Here is a 27,633-nt window from a genome sequence, read left to right as displayed (position 1 = left end):
CCTTCCTTTTGTATTTCATGTGAGGAGATTGGTGTTAGTTCTTTTTTGAAGGTCAGTAGAATTTGGCTGAAAGTTCATCTGGTCCTGGGCCTTTTTTTTGTTGGCATGCAATGAAATTGATCTGTTTAAATTTTCTATATCCTCCCGTTTAATTTGGGTAGGTCATATGTCTCTAGAAATTTGTCAATGTCTTCAACATTTTATATTTTATTAGAGTATAAATTTTCAAAATTGTTTTTGATTATTGTCTATATTTCAGTAGTGTCTGTCATGATATTTCTTATTTCAGCACAGATTTTAGTAATTTGAGTTTTTTTCTCTCTTCATTAGCTGGCTGAGGGTTTATCATTTTTTTCATTTTTTCAAAGAACCAACTTTTTGTCTTGCCCATTTTTTTTTAAATAGTTTTTGTTTGTTTCAATTTCATTGATTTCAGCTCTGATTTTAATATTTCCTGTCTTCTGCTTTGGGCATTGATTAGTTCTTCTCTTCTAGGGCTTTGAGATGTAATGTTATGTTATTTATTTGTTGACTTTCTATTCTTTTAATGCATGTGCTCAATGTAATGAACTTTCCTCTTTTTTTTGCCTTCATAATTGTCCAGAGATTTTGATATGTTGTGTCACTATTCTCATTTGCCTCCAAGTAATTTTTTATTTTATCCCTGATTTCTTCTGCTATCCATTGGCCATTCAATAGTGTATTATTTAATCTCCAGGTGTTAGGGTAGCTTTCATTTTGTATTTTATTGCTGATTTCTAATTTCAGGCAATTATTATCTGAATTATTATAGACTGCAAGGTATTATATCCATTTTTTTTGTATTTGTGAAAAAAGTGTATTCTCTTGTTGAAGTTGAAATATTCTATAAATGTCAGTTAAGTCTAAATTATTAATTGTATTTTTTAGTTCTACAGCTTCTTTATTTAGTTTTTGTTTGGAGGATCTATCCAAGTGGTGAGAGAGGTGTGTTAAAGTCACCCAGTATTAATGTGTTGTGGTCTGATTGTTGAAATTGAGAAGAGTTTGTTTGATGTACATAGATACTTCATTGTTTGGGGGATAAATATTTGTGATTGTTAGGTCTTGTTGATGTATAATTCTCTTAAGCAGTATGAAATGTCCTTTTTTGTCCTTTCTGATTAACTTTGGCTTGAAGTTCACTTTATCTGATATGAGGATAGAAACCCTGCTTGTTTATGAGATCTATGTGAATAATATATTTTTTCCCATCCTTTTACATTCAGTCTGTGAATGTCTTTGCCTATGAGGCGAGCCTGTTGGAGACAGCATATTGTTGAGTCTTGTTTTTCAATCCAATCTGCTAGTTGGTGTCTTTTGATTGAGTTGAGGCCATTTTCATTCAATGTTATTATTGAGAAATGGTTTTTATTCCCTGTCATTTTGATTTATTTTCTGGTTTTTAATTTGAATTAGTTTCTCCTTTGATTGACTATTCTTGTAGTGTAGTTCCTCCCTTTGCTGGTTTTCACTTTTCTTCTTCATGTAATAATTCATTGAGTATGTTTTGTAGTGCAGGCTTTCTAGGTGTAAATTCTTTCAACTTTTGTTTATCGTGGAAGGTTTTTATTTCATCATCAATTCTGAAGCTTAATTTTGCTGGGTATAGATTTCTTGGCTGGCTTCCACTTTCTTTCAGATTTGGGTATATATTATTCCAAGACCTCCTTTGAGGGTCTGGGTTGAGAAATCAGCTGAGATCCAGATTGGTTTTCCTCTAAATATGACTTGTCGTTTTTCTCTCAGAACCTTTAAAATTCTATCCTCATTCTCTGTGTTAGGTATTTTCATAGTGATATGACTTGGTATGGGTCTGTTGCAATTTTATTTATTTAGGGTCCTATGAGCCTCCTGTGCTTGATTTTCCATTTCATTCTTTAGATTTGGGGAATTTTCTGATATTGGTTTGTATCTTTAAGGCTTCATCTCTCCTGATAGATCTTAAATTTTGTCTTTTCATGTTATCCCATATATCTTGGAAGTTCTGTTCACGGTCTCTTAACAACTTGTTTCCATGGTCAACGTTATTTTCAAGATTATATATTTTTGTTTTCATTGCCTGAAACTGTTTTCCAAGTGATCTAGTCTGCTGGTGATGTCTTCCATTGAATTTTTAATTTTGTTTATTGATTCCTTTATTTTGAGGATTTCTCTTGATCTTTTTTCAGAATCTCTCTTTATTAAAGTGATCTTTCTTTTCCTGTATTTTCTGTCTGATTTCACTCGTTACATTGTCCTTTACCTCACATATGAGTTTAACTATGTATATTCTAAATCATTCTCTGACATTTCTTCCACTGTGGTGTCTTGGATTCTGTTATTGGAGTACCTTAGTTTATTTGGCACAATTTTTAACAACAGTCAATGCAAACAACATACAACGTTAAACCAAATAGTTCCAGCTATGATGTCTACAATATTAATTGACACAGTAAACAGAAATGATATGACCAGTTATTGTCTACAATAAAAACAGTAAGTTTACAAAAGGGTTTACAATTTCAAATGGTGGACAGGAAGAGAACAAAGTTATATAGGATATGATGATTATGAGAGAGGAGAAGATAGAAGTAAAAAAATAAAGGAAGGGTAAAAAATAGAGATTGACTGTCAGTGAAAGAAAAAAGAATCAAGGGAAACAGCTGAGACAAAAAATATATATAAAGTAAAAATTTAAAAATTAAAAGAACACAAAACTAAATTGTAATAGACCTCAAAAAATTGATCCATGAAAAATAACTGGCTTCAAAAATGATAGAAGTGAAAAAAATACTAATATGAATATGTACAAATGTCCATGAACCATTAAGGTCACAATTAAACAGAAAAGAAATAAAAATTTTTTTGATGAAAAGTTAAAGAATTGTTTCCATTGGAATTCAAAAGATTCTCAGTTTCTCTTCTCAGCAGTGTTAGGTGCGATCATCTGGACCAATGTGATACCTCACCTTGTGGGTGGATTGCTAGAGTGAATGAGGTAATCCCGTAGGTGGAACTTTTGTAGGTGGAGTTTAGGCTTAGGTAGACTCCAGCCTCTTCACTGAATGCCAATTGGTCTGACACACCTCCAGGGCCCAGCATTTGACAGTTCACACTGGAAGACTGTAACCAGGGATCTCCCCAGTTCCACTCTTACGGTAGAGAAGCCAATTTTTAGTCCACTTTGTCACCTTGCTAAAAAGCTGCCTAATTGCTTTCTTGGTTTCATTCCATGTGTCAGGCAGGAAAGCAACCTTCTCTATACCACCATCTTGAAACCCTTCATAAATCCCGTTTTTTTTTTTTTTTTTATCTTTGAGACAACAACTTACTGTGTTGGTTAGGCTGGTCTGGATCTCCTGGGCTCAAGTGAATCTTCTGCCTTAGTTTCCCAAGTAGATGGGAATACAAGTGCGCATCAAAATAAAGATAAAATTTTTAAAAAATACAGAAGCTGGGCATAATTCTGTATTTAAAAAAAAATTTTTATCTTTTTTTTTTTTTTCCTTTTGCAGTGCTGGAGATTGAACCCTGGGCTTTTTGTGTGCTAGACAAGCACTCTCCCACTGAGCTGCATCCCCAATCCCTAATTTTTATCTTTTTATTTATTTATATGCAGTGCTGAGAATCAAACCCAGTGCCTCACACGATAGACAAATGCTGTACCACTGAGCTGCATCCCCAGTCCCTGATTTTTATCTTTTTAATATCAGTCTTGGAGTGACTGGAAATCACTTTTTTAAAAAATGCAAGCCTACCTCTATGAACTCATAATTTGTTCACTCTATTGGTGAATCTTTTAATGCACTTTGATTAAGCAGACAACTGCTGTTACTAAAGCTTTACAAAAGAGCAAATTAAGACCAGAGATAGGGCTGGGGGTGATGTTCAGTGGTAGAGCACTTACCTAGCTAGCAAGCATAAGGCCCTGTGTCTAATCCCCAACACTAGGGTTGATAAAAAAAAGACTGGAAAAAAAAAAAGGAAGAAGCTGGAACTGAGGGTTGAAACTTTAGCCTATGGAAACCAAGAGAATTTTGTAGAATACTTAACTGTTAGTGACCACTGATCTTCAAAATTTTCCAGTGGTCTTTATCCTGGCCAATTGTCTGTGGACAATTCAGAAAGACTGTAGAAAGGAGATTGCTTGGTGATCATGTTCAACCGTTCTTATCTCAGTTGGCTATATTGATTACTGAGGGAGAATCATTACATCACTGTGAATCTACAGTCCAGGCAGCTCCATTCATCTGGGTTTCAGAGGACAAGAACCTGTATTTTGTTTTAAGTATTTAATTATTATTATTTATATAATAATAATAATAATAATAATGTCTCCTGTTTGCACTTAAGCACCATCTCCTCTTTTGCACAGTGGAATATCTGCGATTATGTTCTATGTTGGGCATTGTGTTGCAAAACAGGACTCAAAAGAAACTTCAACCCAGTGAAATAAAGGCCATAAAAAAGGAAAAAGTAGAGGTTATAATGGGGGTTGTGGTAGACAGGAGGATAGGGGATTTGGGGATCCCTGAAAATTTTTTTCCAAGTTTCTAGTATACATTTACTCTATTTTACCCATAGATGATTGTGCTAACCATTAAGAATGTACCAGTCTTAGACGATTTTCCTGACCTTAAAGTTTCCCATTTCCCAAATATTGAGAATGCAAGTTGGTGAGGAAGCTTTAGGTTAGGCATTGGAGAGGTGGGTTTTGAATGCAGACAGCCTAGCTTGAAGCAAGACAGAGCTCACCAGTGGTGTGACCTGGGGCAAAGACTTCCCTCTAAGAGCCTCATTCCTCATCTGTAAAACCAGGATGATTTAGCAGAACCTATATTTTGGCTTGTTTTTTTTTTTTTTTTTTTTTTTTGTTGTTGTTGTTAGCAAAAATACTGGACACATGAATGTTAACCTTTTTTTTTTTTTTAACCTGAGAAGTAGGAGTGTTGAAAAGAAAAATTCCTTTGCCCTTTACAAAACCCAAGCAAGGGGCTGGTTGTAGCTCAGTGGTTGCGCGCTTGCCTAGCATGAGTGAGGCCTTGGGTTGATCCTCAGCACCACATAAAAATAAATAAATAAAATAAAGGTATAGTGCCCATCTACAACTTAAAGGTATATTTAAAAAATTTTTTTTAATTCAAGCAATTCAAACAATTTAAAATTTAAAATGCTGTGAAGCCTGTTGCAGTGGCGCACGTCTGGAATCCCAGGGTTCAGGAGATTGAGGCAGCAGGATGGCGAGTTCAAAGGCAGCTTCAGCAAAAGCAAGGTGCTAAGTAACTCAGTGAGACTCGGTCTCTAAATAAAATACAAAATAGGGCTGGAGGTGTGGATCAGTGGTCGAGTGCCCCTGAGTTCAATCCCCAGTACCAAAAAAATAAAAAATAATAATAAGCAAATGAGGCGGGGAGAACAGATTCTTTTCTACCATAGTAGGACTTTCCCTATACACATTCGCTACTGAAAATCTTAACCTCCCTAGCAGGCTGCAGCTTACACTCCCTCAGTTCACATAGTTGGGATGGGGCGGGCTGCAGCGATAAGAAGCCTGTAGCCGGCTGCATTCAGCGTCCCGTTGAAGAGGGAGTCAGGACTGGACTGACAGCCAGGGCGGGTGGTGGTGGAGATGAGTAGCAGGGATGGCGGCGGGTGTCACAGCTGGGTGTCTGGGCCTGTCCCCAGCAGGCGGGCAGCTTGCAGTACCCGCCTCTGGCGTTGGGCACCGCCCCAGCTCCTCCTCCTTCGCCAGCTACTCCTTGGCTTCCCCAGACGCCAGTAGCCACTGCAGCGGGACGAGTTACTGCAGGCAGATCCTGAACCATGACAGCGGCGGGCCGTGGGGCGCAACCCGCGCAGGCATTGCTGCTGCTGCTGCTGGTGCCACTAGCCGGGGTCTGGTCATGGGCCTCCGCCTCGTGCCCAGCGCCGCCGCTCTTCAACGTGAGCCTGGACGCGGCCCCAGAGCTGCGCTGGCTGCCGGTGCTGCGGCACTATGACCCGGACTTGGTGCGCGCGGCGGTGGTGCAAATCATAGGGTGAGCCGCGGGCTCAGGACCTTGTCTGCGGGAACACGGGCGGCTGGGGTCCGAGTGCGGAAAAGCCCAGAGGCTCGCTGCCTTTGAGCTTTCAACCCAGATTATACTCCTCCCCTCCGTCTCCAACGTCTTCCTCTCCTCCTCCTCTAGGACTAGGCTTTGCTCTGGCGCTGAGCAGCATGGGGCGGGCGGGACTATCCGGCGCGGCTGGTTTGACTTTGAAGTTACCAGTGGCACCCCATTCCGGGTCAGGGTGGAGCGCTGTCACTCGGTTACTGAGTAGGGGACGCAATCCCGCCTTCTTTTCAGGCCTTGGGGCTCCCCACGCCTGCCCCATCGGGGATCTTTTTCCCTCTAGGGCGCTGCTGATAGAGCTCTGTGGCTCCAGAGCTGTCAGCTCTGTGGGGAAACAGAGGCACTTAACACCCGCCTCCCAGCACCCATCTGTCTTCTAAGCAGGTCTGACGCTGGTTTTTCGTTTCTAGAGACAGAGTCCCCAAGTGGGCCCTCACGTTGATTGGAAAGGTGATCACGGAGCTGGAGAGCTTCCTTCCCCAACCCTTCACCGACGAGATCCGTGGCATCAGCGACTTCCTGAACCTCAGCCTGGCGGACGGTCTCCTGGTCAACCTGGCCTACGAGTACTCCGCGTGAGTGTCCAATTCTTGGGCGGATTAACTTGAGCTTGCCAGAGACTCCTGCCACAGAGAGGTGTGGTGTCAGTGAGATAAAAAGGGAATGGTGACCGACTACCCCAAACCTGCCGCATTTCCTCTTTGCCTCTGGGGATATCTGAGCAGCAGATTATGAGCTTCTAGAATGAAAGCAACTTTTCTGACTCAACTTTCCCTGTCCCCGAATCCCCTTTTTTTCTCCCCATTTTCAAAACTGTTCAAAATATACTTTTCCAGAAAGTTTTTGAAACACATCCCATTCTCCTCTGGACCCTCTAGATGCCTCTGTAACTGTCCAGCTGTACCCAGGTAGTGGGTCATCCTGCACTCACTTGTCCGGCTGCATTTATTCTTTTCATGGCCGGTGATCCAGAGTACTGTTTCAGAGTCTGTTTCCTCCAACGCTGGGGTCACAAGGAACTTTGCTCTATCTAATAAGGCCAAACTTTGATCTGAGCACTGGACATAATAAAGTGTGGAATCAACACTGAAAGCAATATGGAGTGTGTGCTTGATTCCAGGCAAAGTGCAGAGGGACTCCTGTTAGTGGACTCAGTAACAGGTCCTGAAACTGAGAGGTTTGGCTTGGGTTCTGCCTTTAAGACATTGTTTTGTCACCTCATGTAGTAACATTTGGTAGCTCCTTACAGCTTCTGGCTGCCTAAGATGAAAGGGAAAAAAAGTTCTTGGGATAATAAAACTTTACTGCACTTGGTATCTTCCCAGAGCAAGTAGAAAGGGTAAGTTAAGAAGTAGGGGGACTACCTTCCTTCCTCTTCTGGAAAGTGCTTTCAGACACACATAAGACAGGTCTGCTAAATTAAAGTGCTTTTAAGTTAAACTAAGTTAATCTTACCATCTCCCTCTCCTACCTCCAACTTTGTTCTCTTCTGGCATATGGCATTCTCAATGAAAAATCACTGACAATTTCCACCCTCTTTTGGAGTTATTGTAGGCAGATTAAGCCAAAAGTTCTAGTAAAAACTTTCTAACTTTTGGTTCTCAGATTAAAGTATTTATTAAATTATCTACAAAAAAAGACACTATTATGCTATATTCCACTAGCATTAAAAAAAGGTTTTTTTGTTCTCATTTCCGAAGTCAGGCTGTTTGTATCAAAATATTAGCTGCATCTTATGGAGTCTACTGGGTTCCAGACACTTCATGAATACAGCTCCACTGGGAAGATGGTATTTTCTGTTTTGTGATGTAGAAACCAAGTCTCAGAGGGGACAATTTGCTGGAAGTCTGGTGGCTGGTATGTTCCAAAGATGCTGCTAAAAAGCACACCAGTCTCCAGGGCCCTGCAGTGCCTCTTCCAAAGCAGAACTATCTCCTCGCTTGTCCCGTGTGCTCGTGTAGTGCATCATGTAGAGTATTTGGAATGAGATGGAATAATGGTTAGTTTGACAATTTTGAAGATCACTTTTGAAAAGATTCTGAAACCTTTATTTTAGTTACTTCCCTATTTTATCAGTCCCGTTCCTCTTATAAACCCTTTGCAGATAAGATTGGAAGCCCTGGAAGGAATTAAAACCTCACCAAGTTTCCTTTCTAAATACACCAAAAAAAAAAAGAAGAAGAAGAAAAGAAAAAAAAATTTAGTAACATTTGTTTTTTTCCTACTTATAAGAGTAATGTATAATCATTATAGGAAATCAGCAATACAGAAAAGTACTAGCTATTATCAGAGAATATGGATAGTGAGATGTTTTAACAAATCTCCTTCTCTTTTACTCAAAATAATTCTCTCCAACCAAGAGTTTTTTAGGATCTTTTTCTCTTGGTAGCTCTGTGCAACAAGCTCTGAGTGGAACAGGAACAGTACCAAGCCCCTAAAAAGCTGACCATTTTCCCAAGGGGACAAAATAAAACATTCATAGAACCAAATGGTTTAGTGCCATTGTACTTGCTCTGAGGAATTCATGGAAAGGAGATGTGAGCTTGGATTAGCTTGCAATAAAGGGTTCAATAGGGGCTGGGGCTGGGGCTTAGCAGTAGAGTGCTCACCTAGCACGTGTGAGGCCCTGGGTTCGATCCTCAGCACCACATAAAAATAAATAAATGAAATCAAGGTATTGTGTCCAACTATAACTAAAAAATAAATATTTTTTAAAAAGTGTTAAATAGACTATATACTGCCAAGCAGAGGAAGAGTCAGCATTCAGAGGGCTAGATGAGCCCAAGATGGTTCGTTTCTGCATGTTTGCAACACCATCCTTGTGTACCAATAGGACAGGTCTAGTAACACTGAATGAACACAGATGACTTATGTCTGGTTGTGTTCTTCAGCTTGAATTGTGAATCCATATTCTTATACAAGGATTATGGCATGTATGTTAGCTATAAGGAAGAAAAACTCTTACTTTGAGGATTTTTTAGTTGTAGATGGACACAATATCTTTATTTTATTCATTTATTTTTATGTGATGCTAGGGATCCAACCCACTGCCTCACACACACTAGGCAAGCGCTTTACCACTGAGCTACAACCCCAGCCCCAAGGATTTGTTTAAAAAAAAAGCAACTCCTTTTCCTTGTTCTTATTTGTCTCACTTATTCATGTTGGACTTTTCCCTTTTCTCAGATTCTGCACCAGCATTGTGGCTCAAGACTCCAGGGGGCACATTTACCACGGTCGGAATCTGGACTATGCTTTTGGAAATATCTTACGCAAGTTGACGGTGAATGTGCAATTCTTAAAGAATGGGCAGGTATGGTCCATACCGTATGATATAGAATTCCAAAACACTTTCTAACTCATGTTAACAGTCATTTGGAGAGCCTGGTATACTAAGTGTATTCTCACTATAAGAAACAAATCAAACCCTTTGGAGAAGCAAAACCAGGAGAAAGATGTACATTAATTGTGCATATAGGAACAAGAGTCATTTATTGTTATTGAGCTTGGATTTGAGGAGGTCAATCATTTTCCCTTAGGGAAGTCTCTTTTGGGGTATGATAAGTTGTCCATCTATTAGGCTAAATCAGCTCTTTCCTCTGCTTTCTCAGGCTGCTTCTGGAATAGGTAAGGGGCCGAGTATTGTAATGGCTAGGAACACCCAGCTTGGGGTCTGATAATCCTGGGTTTGAATCCTGCTTGGGTCATTTCCTCTATGATTTACTCATACCTGTTTTGCAGACTCAGAGACCCAGAGAGGTTAATAACTGCTTTATTGAAATAGTTCTTAAGATTAAATCATGTGGAAGGTGCTTGATAAATAGTGGCCAAATAATGAATAGACTTTCACCTTTCAAGTATAATTTGCCCACATCACTCTTGTATATAATCATTAAAAAAATTATACTTATTTTATTTTCAGCATGGTTTCTTTAAAAACATAATCTAATAGATACTATTGTCACATGACTGTAAAAATTTAGCATTTATCAATGTTAATTGAATATACAAAGGATATCATTCCTATGAAATAATACAACATACAAAAGACAGATTTTTGTCTTTTGGGACAAGGACTGCGTTCTCTTTGTGCTTAGGGATGGATTCAGAAATACTAAAAGCTTGTTTACTAAAAACTCATTTAGTCATCTGCTTTTACAAAGGTAAACTTTTTCTCAGAAAAATTTAAGGTGAAATTTTCTCCTTTCCCAATTTTATTCCTTCACTTTGCTACAATTAACAATTTCAAGTCTAGCTGAAGATGTACTTCAAAAACAATTTTGCACAGGAGCAAGTTCTAACATAAATGCAGGAAATTAAAAATATTAAGTTATCATTAAATGAAGGGATAACTGTAATTGACAACTTTATGTTTTCTCCATTATTCTACAATGAGCAAACATTTGTGTGCGTGTTTTGCATGGGGATGGAGCCCATGGCCTCATGCATGTGAGGCGAGCACTTTACCATGAGTTTCCCAGATCTTTCTTTATTTTTTCCCCCACATTTTTTATTGATACATTATAGTTGACATACTGATGGGATTTGTTGGTACATCATCACACATGCATACAATGTACAATATAACAATATAATTTGACCTATATCACTCCCCATTTTTATTTCATTTTGAAACAGGGTCTTGCTAAGTTGCCCCAGACTAGCCATGAACTTGCTATCCTCCTGCCTCAGCCTCCCAAGTCACTGGGGTACAGGCCTGTGCCACCATGCCTGACTAGAAATATTCTTATAAATAGAGAAAATAATAAATGCAATAAAAATAAACTATTTCAACTGTTCCTCTAAAACTTACCCTAACAATTGTCACTTCATTTGTTTCTGTTTGCCCTGGATCTCCCATGAGAAGCAGTCCCCTGAGGTGGCTTCACTCTCAGATTCTTACTGAATCTAGTCAGTATACACGTGGGTATTAAGTTTTAGCAGAGAATTTGTGGCCAATAAATTATTTTGCCAAATTAAGAACAGGTAATCCACACAACAATTCATTTCTCATTTGTGTTTAGTGTTCATGATTTTAAAAATAGTTTTCTATATAGGACCTCATTTGAACCTCTGAGCAGCCTTGTGAAGTTGGCCCAAGTCAACATTTTCATTTTTATTTTAAGGGGGCTGGGCCTCACAGAGACTAACCTGCCTCAAATCACATGGTGGAAATGAGGTGTAGGTCTTCAACTCCTAATGGCTTTTTTTTTGGCCAAAATTCAACCTCAGTTAAAATATAAATTAGAGTCCCCTGCTAAGGGTTTTTTCATTTTAACTGACTTGGCAAAGACAATTGGGAAGTACAAACATTTAGAAATAAAGGCCAATTTGCAGAGCTGCCTGATAAAATATCTTACAACATTATGTATAACTTGAAACTACAATGTGATTTTGATTTTTAGGAACTTTAATTTCTCAACCCTTCAAGAGTGACAGTAGTGTGAGGGCCAGTGTGTCATGTGAATGGAGTGACTGTATACTTACATGTTTTGTTTTTCATATAATTATTAAAAGGCCTTTAGTAGTAACATAAGCTTACTCCCGTTTCATGGCTGTGAATGGAGATGGGGGAAGTCACAGAAGGCTCTCGGATAGTCCCAGCAACTCGAGAGGCTGAGTCAGGAGGATTGAAAGGTCAAAACCAGCCTCAGCAATATCGAGGCGCCAAGCAACTCAGTGAGACCCTGACTCTAAATAAAATACAAAATATATAAAATAGGGCTGGGGATGTGGCTCAGTGGTCGAGTTCCCCTGAGTTCAATACCTGGTACCAAAAAAAACAAAACAAAGGCCACTTGTAATTTAGCTACTTTACCCTGTGTTTACAGCCAGAGGAGGTGAAGATAAATAATTCAGTGAAAAAGGTTGTTAATTAAAGATTAAGCTTTCTAAACAAAAAGATTAACCTAGGCCCAATTTATTTCTCAAAATATAAAGATACAAGTTAACCCTTGGACAGTATGAGCTAAGCACTGTTCAAAGTACTTCCTTGAAAAATAAAATGTGGTATTGGAAATAACTGCTAGACCTTGATTTTTTTCCTGGGGTATTATAGTGGTATGTTTTGATCACCAGAGCTTAATTTAAAGTGGGGTGATTCATATCACATAGGATGATCATAAGGGTTAAATGAAAGATATGTAAGATAACTTTTTAAATATTTAAAATTTAAATGTGATTCTTATTGGTGAGCAGTCCCACTTGTTTCCTCTGACTTCACAGAGCTTATCAAATGTGTGAGATTGATCTCTTGTAACCAAGTCAAAACAAGTTTTTAAATCAAACACCATTTTTGACGTCTGGAATGAGGCTTATTTGTGCATGGATTTCCTAAAATAAGATTTATGGGATTATAAAAGAACCCAGTTATATTGAAATACAGTTATTTCAGTATTATATGTTTAAACACATTAAGTAGTAAGATTTAGCAGTGAGTTTAATAACTACCATAATTTCAGAGCAGTGACAACTGAAGGAGGCAGCATTTCAAGTTATCTACAACCACCATGGTGCATGTGAAAATAGCTGCCATTTCTACTGGGGACAAAATCACCACACCATTGTCACTGCTTGGTTTGTCATATGCATTCATGATAGAGGGAGTTAACTTTCAGTTAGAGGTTAGTGAAAATAAAGATGTACCTTTTTTCCCATCCAATCGTTCCATTGAATTCTATTCATGGATCCCCAAGGTTAAGAACCCCTGTTCTAGAAGGCTATTTTAGAGTCTTATTCTGTTAGGAAAAAAAAAAATCCAGGAAATTATGGGACAAAACAATTGATTTCAATGTATGTTTTGTTGGAACAGTAAAATGATACCTTGTCTCTTGATTTCAGGTTGCATTCACAGGAACCACTTTTATTGGCTACGTAGGATTATGGACTGGTCAGAGTCCACACAAGTTTACAGTTTCTGGTGATGAACGAGGTAATCAAACTCTGAGCATCTCCCACCCTATCCCTGTTCAGTTCTAGCCAGGTATTTCCTTTGCTCAACAGAATATGTGGGAGAACATCTACCACATGATAGGGACCTTCATCCTAGTGACAGGAGAGGGACGGTAGGCTTGGAAGCAATGAAGATGATCTCAGGGAGTGGTAAGCACTACCAAAAAAGCAGAACAGGAGGACAGGGAGAGTGCAGGACAGCCAGGGGAGGCCCCTCCAGGGGATCCCCAGCCAGTTCTACAGAAGCTGCTACCCTCGCCTTCCTGTAAATCTCTCTCTCCCCAGCACTAGAACGATCACGTGGTCACCCTGTTTAAAACCCACTGTAACTCAGGAAGACACATGATTTCACTTACATGTGGAATCTAAAACAGAGAGAATATCTACATATTTTTACTCACTAGAAGAACATTGAACTTACAGAAGAAAGGAGAATGGTGGTTACCAGAGGCTGGAAGTAGGGATGGGGAAAGGAGAAATGTTGGTCAAAGGGTACAGAGTCTCACCTAGGAGGAATAAATTCTGGTGGTCTGGGGTCACCTGGTGTCTATGGCTAATAATAATGTACTGTATATTTCAAAATGGCTAAGAGTAGATTTTAAACAGTCTCACCACAAAGAAATAATAAGGATATGAGGTGATGGATATGCTAATTAGCCTAATTGGCTCATTCCACCATGTGTGCAGGTATTAAAACATCACATGGTAGCCACACAGGTGGCACAAGCCTGTAATCCCAGCACCTCGGGAGGCTGAGGCAGGAGGACCATGAGTTCAAAGCCAGCCTCAGCAATTTAGCAGGTCCTAAGCAATTCAGAAAGACCCTGTCTCTAAATAAAACACAAAAAGAGCTGGGGATGTGACTCAGTGGTTGAGTGCCCCTGGGTTCAATCTCTGGTACCAAAAACAAACAAACAAACAAACAAAAAAAACCCCAAAAAACCCACATTGTACTCTATACATAAATACAATTATTATTCATCAATTAAAATAACAATACAAAATTTTAAATGTCACCCCCAAAAAAACTCTGCAGTGGATTTTCCATTTCACTTAAAACAAACTCAAGGTCCTGATTCTCACCCCAGAACCCTACTTGATCACCTCCTGCACCTTGTTGTATTCCTCTCTCCCTTGCCCTTCCTCTGCCTGCACCTCACTGGCCTTCTTTCTCTTCCTGAAGTCTGCCCTGACACTACGCCTTCTGTCTGCCCACCTATAATCCCAGTCACTGGGATTACAGGTGTGGCCCTTTGCCCAATTTTGAATTGAGGTGTTTTTGTTTTTGATTATTATTGTTGAGTTCTCTATATGTTCTGGCTATTAACTACTTATCAGATATCTATATGTAAATATTCCCTCCCACTCTATTACTTTCACTCTGTTATTATCTTTTAGTGCACAAAATTATTAAGTTTTTATGAAGTCTAATTTGTCAATTTTTTTCTTTTGCTTCCACTGCTTATTTCTTGCATGATTTTTTTAAAATAAATACCCTACAGAGACTTTTAAAGGAAAATAATTTGGGGAATGACTGAAAATATGTATGTTTTTTAAAAAATGTAAGCCCAAATCAAACTTAAAGTTCTTAGAGATATATGTTATAAAGATAAAAGTTCTATACATTCTTCCCAATATTTACTGAGCCGCTTTCCTTAAAAGATACATGATTTAATTTTGCCTGGGATAATTAATACAGTGTTTTCTTTTGCCATAATTATCCTTGTATCCAGGTACCAAAAATTCTACTTTCAACACTTGAGAGAATATCTGCATATTTTTACTCACTAGAAGAACATCTATGTTTATTGTATGTATGTGTACACACATAGGCATATGTATATGATGTTCTTATGTCACTATGAAATTCAGACTTAATTTTTGAAAACTGCGTACCAGTAAATCACTTTTTCTCACCAGCCTTTCTCTTCCATCAGCTTGTAAAATGGGAATGAAACAAAACAAAACAAAACAAAAATTGTTGTTGTTGTTGCAGTATTGGGAATTGAACTCAGGGACGCTTTGCCACTGGTCTACACCCTGAGTCCTTTTTATTTTTTGTTCTGAGACAGGGTCTCTAAGTTACCCAGGCTAGCCTTAAACTAGTAATCCTGATACCCCAGAGTAGTTGGAATGTCAGGTGTACACTACCACTCCTGGTAGAAATTAACAAAATTTAAGAAAAAAAACATTTTCATGGTGTTTGAGTAACAAACTTATTGTTTCTTCTTCACCTCGGCAGATAAAGGCTGGTGGTGGGAGAATATGATCGCTGCCCTTTTTGAGAGATACTCTCCAGTCAGCTGGCTTATCCGCACTGTGAGTATATTTATTGTTGAGCCCACCTCACACTAACTTCATCTTCTAGACCACTGTGTTCTTGTTGCGATGTTCTATGTCACTTAGAGATACTGCTTTTAATGTAAAAAGGTGCTGAAAAGAATCAGAACTTAAATGTTTGCAAACTGCACTTAAACCTTTCAATAATAAGTATCAAAGGTAAACAAAGCCAGGCCCTAATTAAAGTAGCAATTAGAGATTTTAATCAGTAATATACTACAATTAGAATAAGGACTTGGATTTGAGCAGAGGTGGTTGGCTATTTTAAAGGAAGAATGAGGGAGTAGAAAAGGAGTTGAATGGAGGCTTAGTAGAGTCAGGGAAGGGAAAAATTCTGAGTGGAAAGGAGGGGTTGCCCATGTGAAACCCATCTGAGTTTGCTAACTGGACTTATGGAAGTTGAGCTCCTATCCTCCCACTAAGGCTGGGAGATAGAGTACTATTTTCAGATGTTGGCTGGAATGAATTCTTTTGATGACCTTGAGTGTTCTCAGGCCAGCAGAGAGGGTCATCTTAGGGATACAGCCTTGTACAAAATGGCTAGTGTTTGTACTTCTTGATCGGTCAAAGTTAGGGCAAGTACAAGAGGACTCAGAGGAGCCCAGCTAGAGTTTGTTCAGGAGAGAATCTTTATCATAGGCTAGAATTTTGCACAATGTAAGACATTAATTTAGGTTCTTCTGTGGGTATAGATATATACACTCCTTTTAGAATCTCCTTTACAAATATCTGAATTAATGAATCAAATGCATTAGAATTTAGCTTCACATACCACTAAAGGAACATATGCTTTATACAAGTCTATTAAATGAGTAGCTTCCAGGCCATATAAACTTTATTTTGACTATAGAAAGCCCACTTTAGGGAGCACATCTCTGGTATCAGGATCTGGCCCTGTCCAGCTTTACCTTTCTGACCTTTTCTCACTTTGCTCTAAATCATCTGCCCACTGCCTGCCTCTCCTTGACCTCTCGCATTTCTCTTCAACTTGTTGCAGGAGCACTCCCTAAAGATGCTGTAAAACTATGCATTCATCACAAATGAACTTCTCTTCTTCCCTTCCAGCCCCCCTTATTGTGTGTTAGCATCCGCATAACAGAGAAAACATTTGGCCTTTGGTTTTTTGGGGGATTGGCTTATTTCACTTAGCATGATAGTCTCCAGTTCCATCCATTTCCTGGCAAATGCCATAATTTCATTCTTCTTTATGGCTGAGTAATATTTTGTGTGTGTGTGTGTATATATATATATATATATATATATATATATATATATATATATATATATATATATCACATTTTTCTTTATTGATTCATCTGTTGAAGGGCACCTAGGTTGGTTCCACAGTTTAGCTATTGTGAATTGGGCTGTTACAAACATTGTTGTGACCATGTCATTATAGTATGCTGATTTTAAGTCCTTTAGGTATATGCTCAGGAGTGGAATAACTGGGTCAAATGGTGATTCCATTCCAAATTTTCTGAGGAATCTCCATACTGCTTTCCAGAGTGGTTGCACCAATTTTCAGTCCCACCAGCAATGGATGTTCACTCTTATACTTTCATGTATCACCCTCTCAGGGCCTGGCACATGATGCCTGATACCCCCCACCCTCTCACCCCAGCCTTCCTTTGAAATATCCATGGAAGCCTCCATAGTTCTGTAACTCTTGTATTCTGCATTCCCACAAAACCAGAATTAAGTGGAAAATGCCAACATTTGCTGTCAGCAAGAGCAATAGCCAGGCTTTCATGGACCACAGCTACAGTGGCCTGTAAGTGCTTGGATGACTGAGCATGGTGAAATGAATTCTGGGGAAACAACATCATACATAGGCAGTCCTAAAAGAGGAGGGCATCCTCTGTACTTTCTTCTCAAAGCAAAGTATTTCACATGAGATTTTACTTTTACACCCTTGAGTCTACTATGGGTGGGGGTCTGGCCAGTTGTTGAGATGTCTTCAAAGCAAGGCATCTTTTCTGTTGTCTCTATGCCTATTGCATGGCTTAAGCTTAATGGTGCTAATATCTCCAGCAACCACAACTCCCTGGGCCCCAATTTTACATGTGCTTTTTTGGTCAAGCTAAATTTTTTTTCAAATCTTTCTGTTCCGCTTCTTGCTTCTGATTCAGACTTTATACCTGGCTAAAAGCCACTGCCTGGATGCTGTGTTGCCTTGAAATTTCCTCCAACAGATTAATTAGTCCATCACCTTTAAATTCAGTTCATACAAAATCTCACAGCATGTACAAAATGAGAAAAGTTCTTTGCCGGGATGTAATAAAAATGGCCTCTAGCTCAATTCTCAACAAAGTTCTCATTCTCATCTGAAACCTTGTGACTACAGTCTTTACTCTCTGCATTTATTTCAGACTTCTGATCTTCTGAACTCACACCAGAATTGTTCATTAAGCTCAGCTTACAATATTCTAGGGCTTCTCTAGCCTGTATTGCCAAACTTTTCCAAATGCCTCTCCATTCCAAAGGCCAGGTATAGAAACAGCACCAACCCCACTTCTCGGAGTTCATTTCTGTTTTAGTCAGTTTTTCATTGCTGAACCAAAATACCCAACAAAAACAAGTCAGAGCCTTTATAATTCAACCACTTCCCCAAATCCTCGCCTCTGAACACTTTCATTGTGGACCACACCTTCAACACACGAGCCTTTGGGGGATACTTCATATCCAAACCTATTTCCTCCATTTCCTGAAATAGATTCCCCATTTCTTCCATTTCCTGAAATAGATAAGGCACTTGTTTTCTTTGACTTTGTCACTTGAGTGAAATAAGTCACTAAATATGCCTTCACTATTTCTTATTGATGTTCTTTTGCATTGTTCACACAGAGCTCTCTGTAAGAAGCAACGCATTGTTTAATAATAGTTGGGTGATGATATAGTTGGGTGTTTGATATAATCAAACAAATATCCCATCACTCCAACTACCTCACTTTGTCATTTTTCTGAGTTCAGAACAAACCAATGGAAATCAAAATACCCCTCACAGCAGTACGTATAAGACAAGGAATAATCTACAAAATCCTGCCATGAGGTTTATGATTTATGGGTGCTGAAGGATGGAACATTTGCAGATACCAATATTTTGAATTATTCTTTTTATTTTATTTTATTTCTGGTACCGGGGATTGAACTTGGGGCACTCAACCACTGAGCCACATCCGTAGCCCTATTTTGTATTTTATTTAGAGATAGCGTCTCACTGAGTTGTTAGCACCTTGCCATTGCTGAGGCTGGCTTTGAACTTGTGATTCTCCTGTCCTGTCTTAGTCTCTGGAACTGCCACCACACCCGACTTTGAATTGTTCTTTTATTTGACCCTATCCCCACCCAAACCCTTAACAGTGTGTCTTGACAATATTCAAGATGAGTTAGCCTAAAATGTACTACTCTCAAAAAGTTAATTATGAAGGTGCAGGTAGAAAGAACAGGCCTTCTACTGTAGAATGTTCCTGAGCAGATCAGCTCAGAAGGAGCACCCATGGAAGCTGAGGATTTTGAAAGATTCCCTTGACTGCCCATGCGATAGAACTTTGGAAGTCTTCATGGACCCTCAGGGGTGTCAGAACAGCAGTTAAGCTCTCCATTCATATGTATTCTTTTATCTCAAGCCTTTGCTAATAAACCCATTGAACTAGAACTTTCTACCCCACTCCCTGTCCTCTTTCTGCAACCACCACTTTCATAATTGAGTTCAGCTCCTGTGATGCTTCCATGGGAAGCCATTTCTACTGCCCTGGGAGAGGATGGGCCCCCTGCTATGACTTCTGCCACTTTGCCTTCTCCAGTGCTAACACTTACTATTCTGTGTCCCCATTGCCTGGTTGACTTTTCTGTCTTCCTTGGAAATTTGGGAAGAAAAAGAACCAGGTCACTCATATACACTACTCCAGCCTGGCTCCTGCACAGTGCCTAGCCACCAGTAGGTACTCAAGGAGTGCCCTTGAAAGAACAAATGAAGGGAGAAACACAAGGCATCTGTTGAGACTGAGATCTGCCTGGAAAGCACCTAGCTTGTGTTTGGTTAACCCGGTGTGGGACCTGCAACAGTTTTGTCCTTTCATGAGGAATTCTTGCTGATTTTGGCCCCCACTGCAGCTGAGGTTTCTTCCATCTCAGGAAGATAAGTTAGAGTAGTTCTATGGCTCAATATATCAGGTGAAAGTGCTTTGGATCATTTTTGTTCATCATTGGGGGTGGACCATTCCCTTGGATGATGTTGCCTATGCTGGTTTGTCTTTTTGTTCAGACACTGAGTGAGTCGGAAAACTTTGAAGCAGCCGTTTACAAGTTGGCCAAGACTCCCCTCATTGCTGATGTCTATTACATCGTTGGTGGCACATCCCCCCAGGAGGGAGTAGTCATCACCAGGAACAGAGGTGGCCCAGAAGACATTTGGCCTCTAGATCCTTTGAATGGAGAGTGAGTAGAATTAAAGACTCTGGTCATTTTGTATCAAATCTTTCTTTTTAATTTGGTGAAACTGAGGTATTTTTATTTTTTAATATTTCTTCTATAATTATATCTCAACAACCTTGGATAAGACAAGATGATGTGCTCTGTTGTAGGTGGTTCCGAGTTGAGACAAATTATGACCACTGGAAGCCAGCACCCAAGAGAGATGACCGGAGGTAGCCTTCCATATGCTTTCTGGTTGGCCATGTTTTTTTTGTGGTCAAGAGAATATCCCTTTCCTACCACAGGGACTGGAGGTTGTCCCCTCCTAGAGAGCATACTCCCCCCCCTCACCAGTGTCTTGACCAGGGTGGGGAGTACAGTGTGTGGAGGAGAGTCATGGTGAGGGCCTTTTGGAAGTTGCTGGGGTTGGAAAGGATGAAGTTGGCCCTGGCCTAATGGCTAGAACCCCTGAAGCTCACCACCAACCTCACTAATAACTCTTTGTGTGGCCTCTTGGATCTTTGTTCACCCATCAGTAAATGAAAGGACAAGGCCAGACTCATGAACTTCAGTGTAGTTGGGGTTTTTATTGTCCCTTCTAATTGTGAAAATTCTATCACTCATTGTGGCTGCAAAGAACAGATGACTGTATACTTCACTTGCCTTTACTATCCCAAATTTGGTAGCAAAAATTTAATTCTGAAACTTCCTTGAGCACAGGAGCCAACAGGACCGACAGCTGAATGAGTCCCATCATGGTGGTGTGAGCCAACGCAGCTAATATGCTTGGGGGCCACAGTCTGTTTTGACATAGGGGAGATAATGAGACAGAGCCCTGGATGTGTAAAAGAGAATAACAGCTGATGGGATTCAGAGTTTCCTAAAGTACCTAGTGACCTTTGACGGTTGTCCTTGCAGAACACCTGCCATCAAAGCCCTTAATGCTACAGGACCAGAAAACCTCAACCTGGAGACACTTTTCAAGGTAAGTTGTGTCCTGATGTCCAGTTTACCCAGGATGTTTGGTGAAAAAAGAAATTCTCTGAAATCAAACAAATGTAGTAGATGAAAAAGTTATAGTAACAGTTCTACCTAGTTAAAAACTTTTTAAAAAGTTACATGACATTTATTGAGCTTTTTTCTGTATAGGCTAAAATTCCACCTTCACCTAAGTTTTTTATTCACATTAAAAGTAAACAGACATAGTTGTAATATATGTTTATTGTTTAAAAGAAAAAAAAGAGCAAGGATTAAAAGGTTTATAACTATAGCCTTGAGATACACTAAAGGGTTAAACGGTTATATTTTTTCTATAGATATTCTACACGTATTTCTTCTACCTTTTCATGTTTTTGTAATTTTTTTTTCTGTGCAGGTTTTGTCAGTGGTTCCAGTTTATAACAAGTAAGTTAAGCACATCTGTTCATCTGTCATCTCAGAACAGTGACTTCACTCACCCACTGTGGCATGTGGGGGCTCCTGGGATCAGACACCATAGGTGTTGTCAGTTCAGCAGTGGACAGAACGGTCTCCACTCTCAGGGGACTAACATTCTGCGTGGGGAGTGGGGTAGATAAACAAATACACCACAAGTCAGGTGAGAAATTCATGCCGAAAACTAAAGGTGAGGAGGACAGAAGATGGAGAAAGAGGAAGGCAGTGACATCTTCACCCTGATTCAGTCTGTTAGCTGTGGGCAGTTTTCACTGGCGATGAGCTCCTTAACATCACTTTGTTAGAACTAGATTTTTAGCACCTTTGGTGTTCTTTATCTTCCTGGAAGTTTCCACTACCTCCACCCCCATGTTGTTCCTCATTCCACACCCAATTTAGTAAGAATAGTTCCTTTAGCCTGCACCCTTGAGGGTAGCATTGTGTGAGCTGTGGTTTCTCTGGACTATAGTTCAGGATTTTATTCACACTTTTTGGGCAAAGCTCTAGGCCACGATTAGCTCTTAGCTCAATTTGAGAGGCAGCTGCGCCAAATCTGTTGGGGGAAACTGTGAAGGTCCATTGTTACCACCACTGCAAAGCTGAATAGGCCATCAACCCCCTCCTTATCATCCCCATTAGGGGAACACTGAGGAAGGGGACTCACCCCTAACTGCCTTATTCACACCCAAGACTACCTCTTTAGGAATGCAGGCACCTTCTTATGCTTAGTGGGGCAGAACTGAACTTATTAAAATAAATGAGGAAGTACCTGCAAGCAAAGATAGTTATCTCCTTCCTTTACTTCAGTAAACTCCAAACAGCATTTCCTACTTTCTCATCTCTGCTTTCTCCACAGCAATAATATCAAACTGTATTCTTCAAGAAATAACAAGTAAAACTTTAAACATCCAGTAGAAGCCAGGTGTTGTGGCACGTATCTGTAATCCCAGATACTAAGGAGGCTGAGGCAAGAGGATCCCAAGTTTGAGACCAGCCTGGACAATTTAGCAATATGGAAGGGCACTTGCTTAGCACATGTGAGGCCCTGGGTTTAATCCCCACTATTGCAAAACAAAACAAAACAAACAAAACAATCAAATACCCTATAGATTTTTTTTCTTTGCATTTGTATCTGGGTGCTTTTAAGAATCCTGAGTATAAAGATATTCTCAAAACTGTTATTTTGCACCATAATAGAAATCTATCTCCAAAATACCTCTTTGGAAGTCTTTTCATTGAGTATGGCCTGATACAAAGATTGACAAGAATTTATTTCATAATTTTCTAATAGCCAACATAGAAAACAAATTAATCAGTATTCTACCAACATTATGTAGCCATTTAAAATTTTGAAGGCTATTCAAAGCATAGACTATTTAAATAAATATAGTAATGAGTTATTACAAAACTAATTTAAAAAATATAGTCATTACTTATGTAACTATTTTAAAAACTATAAGAACATAGAAATAGTTTCTTAACCCTTTAATTTATTTTTATTATTTATTTATTTGTTTATTTTTTGGTACCAGGGATTGAACCCAGTGGCTCTTAACCACTGAGCCACATCCCCAACCCTTTTTATTTTTTATTTTGAGAAAAGGTCTCACTAAGTTGCTTAGGGCCTCACTAAGTTGCTGAGATTGTCTTCGAACTTATGATCCTCCTGCCTCAGTCTCCTGAGCTGCTGGGATTACAGGCATGCGCCACAGTGCCTGGCCTTTCCTTTAATTTCTTTTTATTCTTAAATTTTTAAAATTTTTTGGTACTGGGGATTGAACCCAATGGCACTTTACCACTGAGCTATAACCCAAGTCTGTCTTTATTTTTTAATTTGAGACTCTTGCTAAGTAGCTGAGGCTGGCCTTAAACTGGGATCCTATAGCCTCACCTTCCCCGGTCACTAGGATTACAGGCAAGTGCCAACACACCCAGCAACTCCTCATTTTAAAAATAAATATTCTAACAAATAAGCTATTTGGATAAAGAACCACCCCCAATACCCCCAATGATCTGTTTATAAATTAGTTCTTTGGGGTAGGGGAGAAAAACAAATAATTTCCCTGATTTTTAGCATCTGTCAATTTCCTATTGTAAATACAGATAAAGTATCCCTTATTCAACATGCCTGGGACCAAAAGCGTTTCAGATTTCAAGTGTTTTCTGTTTTGAAATATTTGCATGGACTTGACCAGTGGAACATTTCTAATCTGAAAATATGAAACATTCCAAAATCCAAAACTTTTTGAGGGCCGACGTAGTGCTCAAAATGTTTTGGATTTCAAAGCATTTTATATTTTGGATTTTGGATGCTCATCCTGTACTTTCACCATGGCTGATTTGAAGCTTTCAATTGGTTCATGAATTACCTATATATTTGACAGTTGCTCTCACTAGCCTGTAGGAGCCAGCTCTAACACTTTATTGGCTGTTTCCCTCCCACTAGGATATAATTTTGCCCTTCTAATATTCATTTTAAAAATAGGGTTTAAAAACTCGGCTTGGGGCTAGGGATGTGGCTCAAATGGTAACGTGTTCACCTGGCATGCGTGCGGCGCTGGGTTCAATCCTCAATACCACATAAAAATAAAATAAAGATGTTATGTCCACCGAAAACTGAAAATAAATATTAAAAACATTCTCTCTCTCTCTCTCTCTGTCTCTTTTAAAAAAAAAAACAAAAAACAAAAAACTGGGCATGGTGTACATGCATGTAGCCCTAGATGCTAGGGAGGCTGAGACAGGAGAATCCTTTGAGCCAAGGATTTTGAGGCCAACCTCGGCAACTTAGGGAGACCCTGTCTCAAAAAATTAAAAGGGATGGGGATATAGTTCAGTGGTAGAGCGCTTGCCCAGCATGTGAGAGACCCTGGGTTGGACTCCCAGCATTACAAAATAGGGGTTAAAAACTATCTTAGTGTGCTTACAGTTTTTGAAAGTAATTACATAAATGATTACTTTATTTTAAATTAGTTTTATAATTAAGCATTTAGTATATTTATTTTAATAAAAGAAAGCAATTTCTATGCTTTGAATATCCCTCATATTTTTAAATGCTGCACGATGGCTAATTGTATACATTATAATGAAATTAATCTTTCTCCACTTACTAGTTTTTCCTCCATTAAAACTAAAATAAACATATATGTATCTCACACACCCGCTACTTTTGGATTTTTTGAATTATTTCCATTGGCTGAATTCCCAGAAGTAGGGTTACTGAGTTACAGGCTCTGACTATTTAAATCGTTTCTGAAATGTTTGTCAAAATAAAATTGTTAGAAGTTATAAGTGGTTTACTGAGTAACATTTTTCTCTATTGTGTAATCAAAAACCCAAGAGGCAATTTAAATTTAAATTTAAATGACAGTCCTCACTGAACCAGAATGAACGCAGCATTCTAACTGTCAGGTCCTTTTCATGTAATGATTAAACCCCATCTGGGCTTGTTGAGTGTGTGAGGTCAGTAGAAATGTCAGAACATACCAGATTAGCTCTATGTTGCCCCCTTGTGTCGTACTCAAAAGTTAAGCCTGCTGGCAACAGAATGTTCTCTGTGGCCATCAGCAGAGAAAGCATTAATATAGAGAGGGAGACCTGGGTGTCGTGGTGCACACCTGAAATCTCAGCTACTCTGTCTGAGGCGGGAGGTTTGCAAGTTCAAGGCCAGCCTGTGCAATTTAGTGGTACCTTGTCTCAAAATTTGAAAAAATAAAAAAGGACTAGGGATGTAGCTCCATCCTGAGGGTAGTGGTAGGGAAGTGATAGAGAATAGACCTATGACTAAAGTAAGCAAGCATCTGAAGTCCTGTTCAGAGGACCCCTGATACCCTTAGTCAAGCTTTAAGCATGCTCACAGTGCTGTCTTCAGCTGGCTGTGTGATTCAGCTGTGGTGCTCAGTGCCTCTAATTCTGCCTGTTCCTGAACAACCCAGTTCCAGTTGCTTTGACCATGTGCCCCAGCTGCTCTCTAACACAAGCAATGGAGGAAGGGAGTGAAGGAATGGGCCTTAGCATGGGTGCACATGTGTTTGTGTTGTTCTCTTGCTTTGCAGAATGTGGAATAAATGACATTGTACTTTTTTCCCCTTAGTTCTGGGCAAGAGGGGCATCTACCTTGATCCCTGAGATTTTGAGGCTGTACTCTGGCCATCCTCTGGATGTGATCCTCCCATATAAGGAATATGCTGGGTCAGGTGTCCATCCAGAATCTGCCCCAGGATTTCCTGAAAAGCCCCAAGCCCATTTCCGGGGTCCAGGTATCCTCTTTCCTGGAAGCTGTCTCCTGATGGTGGTGAGCAGCCATTGTGGACACCCTGTCCTTATAGGGGCCAAGAAATGGCTGCTTACTGGGGGATATGAATGAAGCTTAGATGTCTGAGGTGTCATATATGTGCAAGAAAGTCCCCTTGTGGGGTAAGAAAGAGCCAGGGTCAGGGCCAAAGGCTGGCTGGCTCTCACTGCCATAGCAATGGAGCTTTAATGAATCTGAGAATTTTACATTCATCTTGGTCTTCCACAGTGTGGTCAAAGAAAGAGGAAAGAACATTTTGACCTTTTGATTTATACATTTTAAAACATTCTGACATATATGAACCTCTATTTGTATTCTTGTCCCAGATCTCAGTGTTAGGGAAGGGCTTGATATTTTTTTCCCTGTCTTTAGAATATTAGAGGAAATGATGTCTATATAAAAATTCCTCTTGTTATTTCAGCTATACAGTTTATACTACAGTAATGAGTGCTGCCAACCCAGAAAAGTACAAAACGAGCATCAGAAACTTGAGCTGAACGTGAGTAAGCTGAAGAGTGAATTTGTCCATGCTTTGAAAGAATTGTCATAGCTTGTTGATATTGGGGTGGGATGAGAGGTGGGTATGTGCTGGTATTTCTCACGAAAGATGGTGATACTTAAGATTTATATGTACATAGTATTTTCTGACAAGCATTTGGCATATGATTGACATCATTGGGTATTTTATTTTGAATTGTTTGAATTGAATGAAACTGAAATCTTCCAGTGCCCTGTGCCTCTTTACCTATAAATATACCCTGTTCTCAGGACAAGGTATTATCTCTTCACACACACAGAGGAGTACATATCTGGGAAGACTAATGTGTCCCCAGAATAATAGTGAGGCACAGCACCTTCCATAGCATTGGAAGACAGATTCTGAAGGCAAAGGACACTTCCAGAATTTATTCCAGGTACTGGTGAGTCCATAGGTAAGGAGAAGGACATTAAGGAGAAAGCAAGAGTCTCCCTCCTGCTACCCCTGAAATCAAACCAGGACAGTGCCATTCTAATTGCAAGAATCATCTGGAGTTTGTAAACCTGGCCTGATGTTTTGGTCACTGTTTTATCTTGGGAATGTTCAAAATCACTATTTGAATTAAATGCATTTATTTTTTTCTTCTGTTACAGATTTTTAAAAAAATGAAATTCTTGAAGAGCTGCACTTAAAAAAGGACAAAGTGGAAGTATTTTATTATTTTATGAACAATACAGACTCCTTCCTCATTATACTTTTCAACCTTATGAAATGGAGGTCATTTCGGTGGCATTTTGATGGAATGGGTAATAGCATTGTTTTGCATTCTCTTCCCTTCCTCGTCATCTTGATTTTTTTTTTTTAAGCTTCTACTCTGGCTTTACTCCCAGCTTCTCATGATTCTGTTATCATACCTCTGCTTATCCCCTAAAGAAGTCAGCTAGAAATACCTCTTTGTTCATTATGAAGTGCTTTTAGAAGAGCCCAGTTAAAAATTTCTTCTAAGGCTTAAATAGGTCAGTTGTAGAACTGTACATGCTTGAGGGCCCAGATTCTATCTCTAATACCACACACACACACACACACACACACACACACACACAGAGGCAGAAGGATTTCTTCTAAAAAAAATGGAGAGCTCTATTTTGAATAGAGCCTGTTTGAAGGTGTGTTCATGGGACCTTTGGTTGTATATTTCCATGTGATGGGATTCTCACTTTTTATATTTCTTTTTTTTTTTTTTTTTAGTATTCTTCATTTCACTTTCTTTAATTAAAAATTATGCCAGAATACTTTTTATATTTCTAATGTTTTTTACTTCAACCAGTGGACCTTCTTTTTTTCTAAATAATTTCTTACCACTTTTTGAGGGGAGTATGAAATCAAGTCATTTTTAATAGTTACTTATTATTTGTTAATAAAATATTGAAAGAGATGTTGGCAAGGAGAATAAAACTGTTTTTCAAGATACCAAGTGTTGTGTCCTCTGTGCTTTCTTACCCCTGGGGTCAAAGGGATCTAAACAGCTGTTCTGAGAAGCAGCTCTCCTAGTTGTGATGTTGTTTACAAGTTTCAGGATTTAAGGGAGTGAACAGCTGTTTTGTAGA

At 39.3% G+C, this 27,633-nt stretch overlaps 1 protein-coding gene across 1 annotated transcript; it reads left to right on the top strand.

Moving 5' to 3' along the window:
* Positions 1-5,753: 5,753 nt before the first annotated feature.
* Positions 5,754-26,801, top strand: Naaa (N-acylethanolamine acid amidase). Its single transcript, XM_027939808.3, has 11 exons — positions 5,754-6,038; positions 6,524-6,688; positions 9,300-9,426; positions 12,954-13,044; positions 15,307-15,383; positions 19,672-19,844; positions 19,991-20,053; positions 20,739-20,805; positions 21,196-21,224; positions 25,970-26,047; positions 26,680-26,801. The coding sequence occupies exons 1-10, from the start codon at positions 5,824-5,826 to the stop codon at positions 26,043-26,045; spliced, it is 1,083 nt and encodes a 360-aa protein (XP_027795609.1). The 5' UTR covers positions 5,754-5,823; the 3' UTR covers positions 26,046-26,047; positions 26,680-26,801.
* Positions 26,802-27,633: the final 832 nt, after the last annotated feature.

This window comes from Marmota flaviventris, chromosome 7 (genome assembly GCF_047511675.1).
Source record: "Marmota flaviventris isolate mMarFla1 chromosome 7, mMarFla1.hap1, whole genome shotgun sequence".
Taxonomy (NCBI): domain Eukaryota; kingdom Metazoa; phylum Chordata; class Mammalia; order Rodentia; family Sciuridae; genus Marmota; species Marmota flaviventris.
This window is presented reverse-complemented; position numbering and strand designations above follow the sequence as displayed.

Coding starts and splice junctions, on each gene's coding strand:
- Naaa (XM_027939808.3), top strand. CDS start 5,824: ATGACAGCGGCGGGCCGTGGGGCGCAACCCGCGCAGGCATTGCTGCTG. Junction 13,045..15,306: donor AGTTTCTGGTGATGAACGAG/GTAATCAAACTC, acceptor TCACCTCGGCAG/ATAAAGGCTGGTGGTGGGAG. Junction 19,845..19,990: donor CTAGATCCTTTGAATGGAGA/GTGAGTAGAATT, acceptor GCTCTGTTGTAG/GTGGTTCCGAGTTGAGACAA.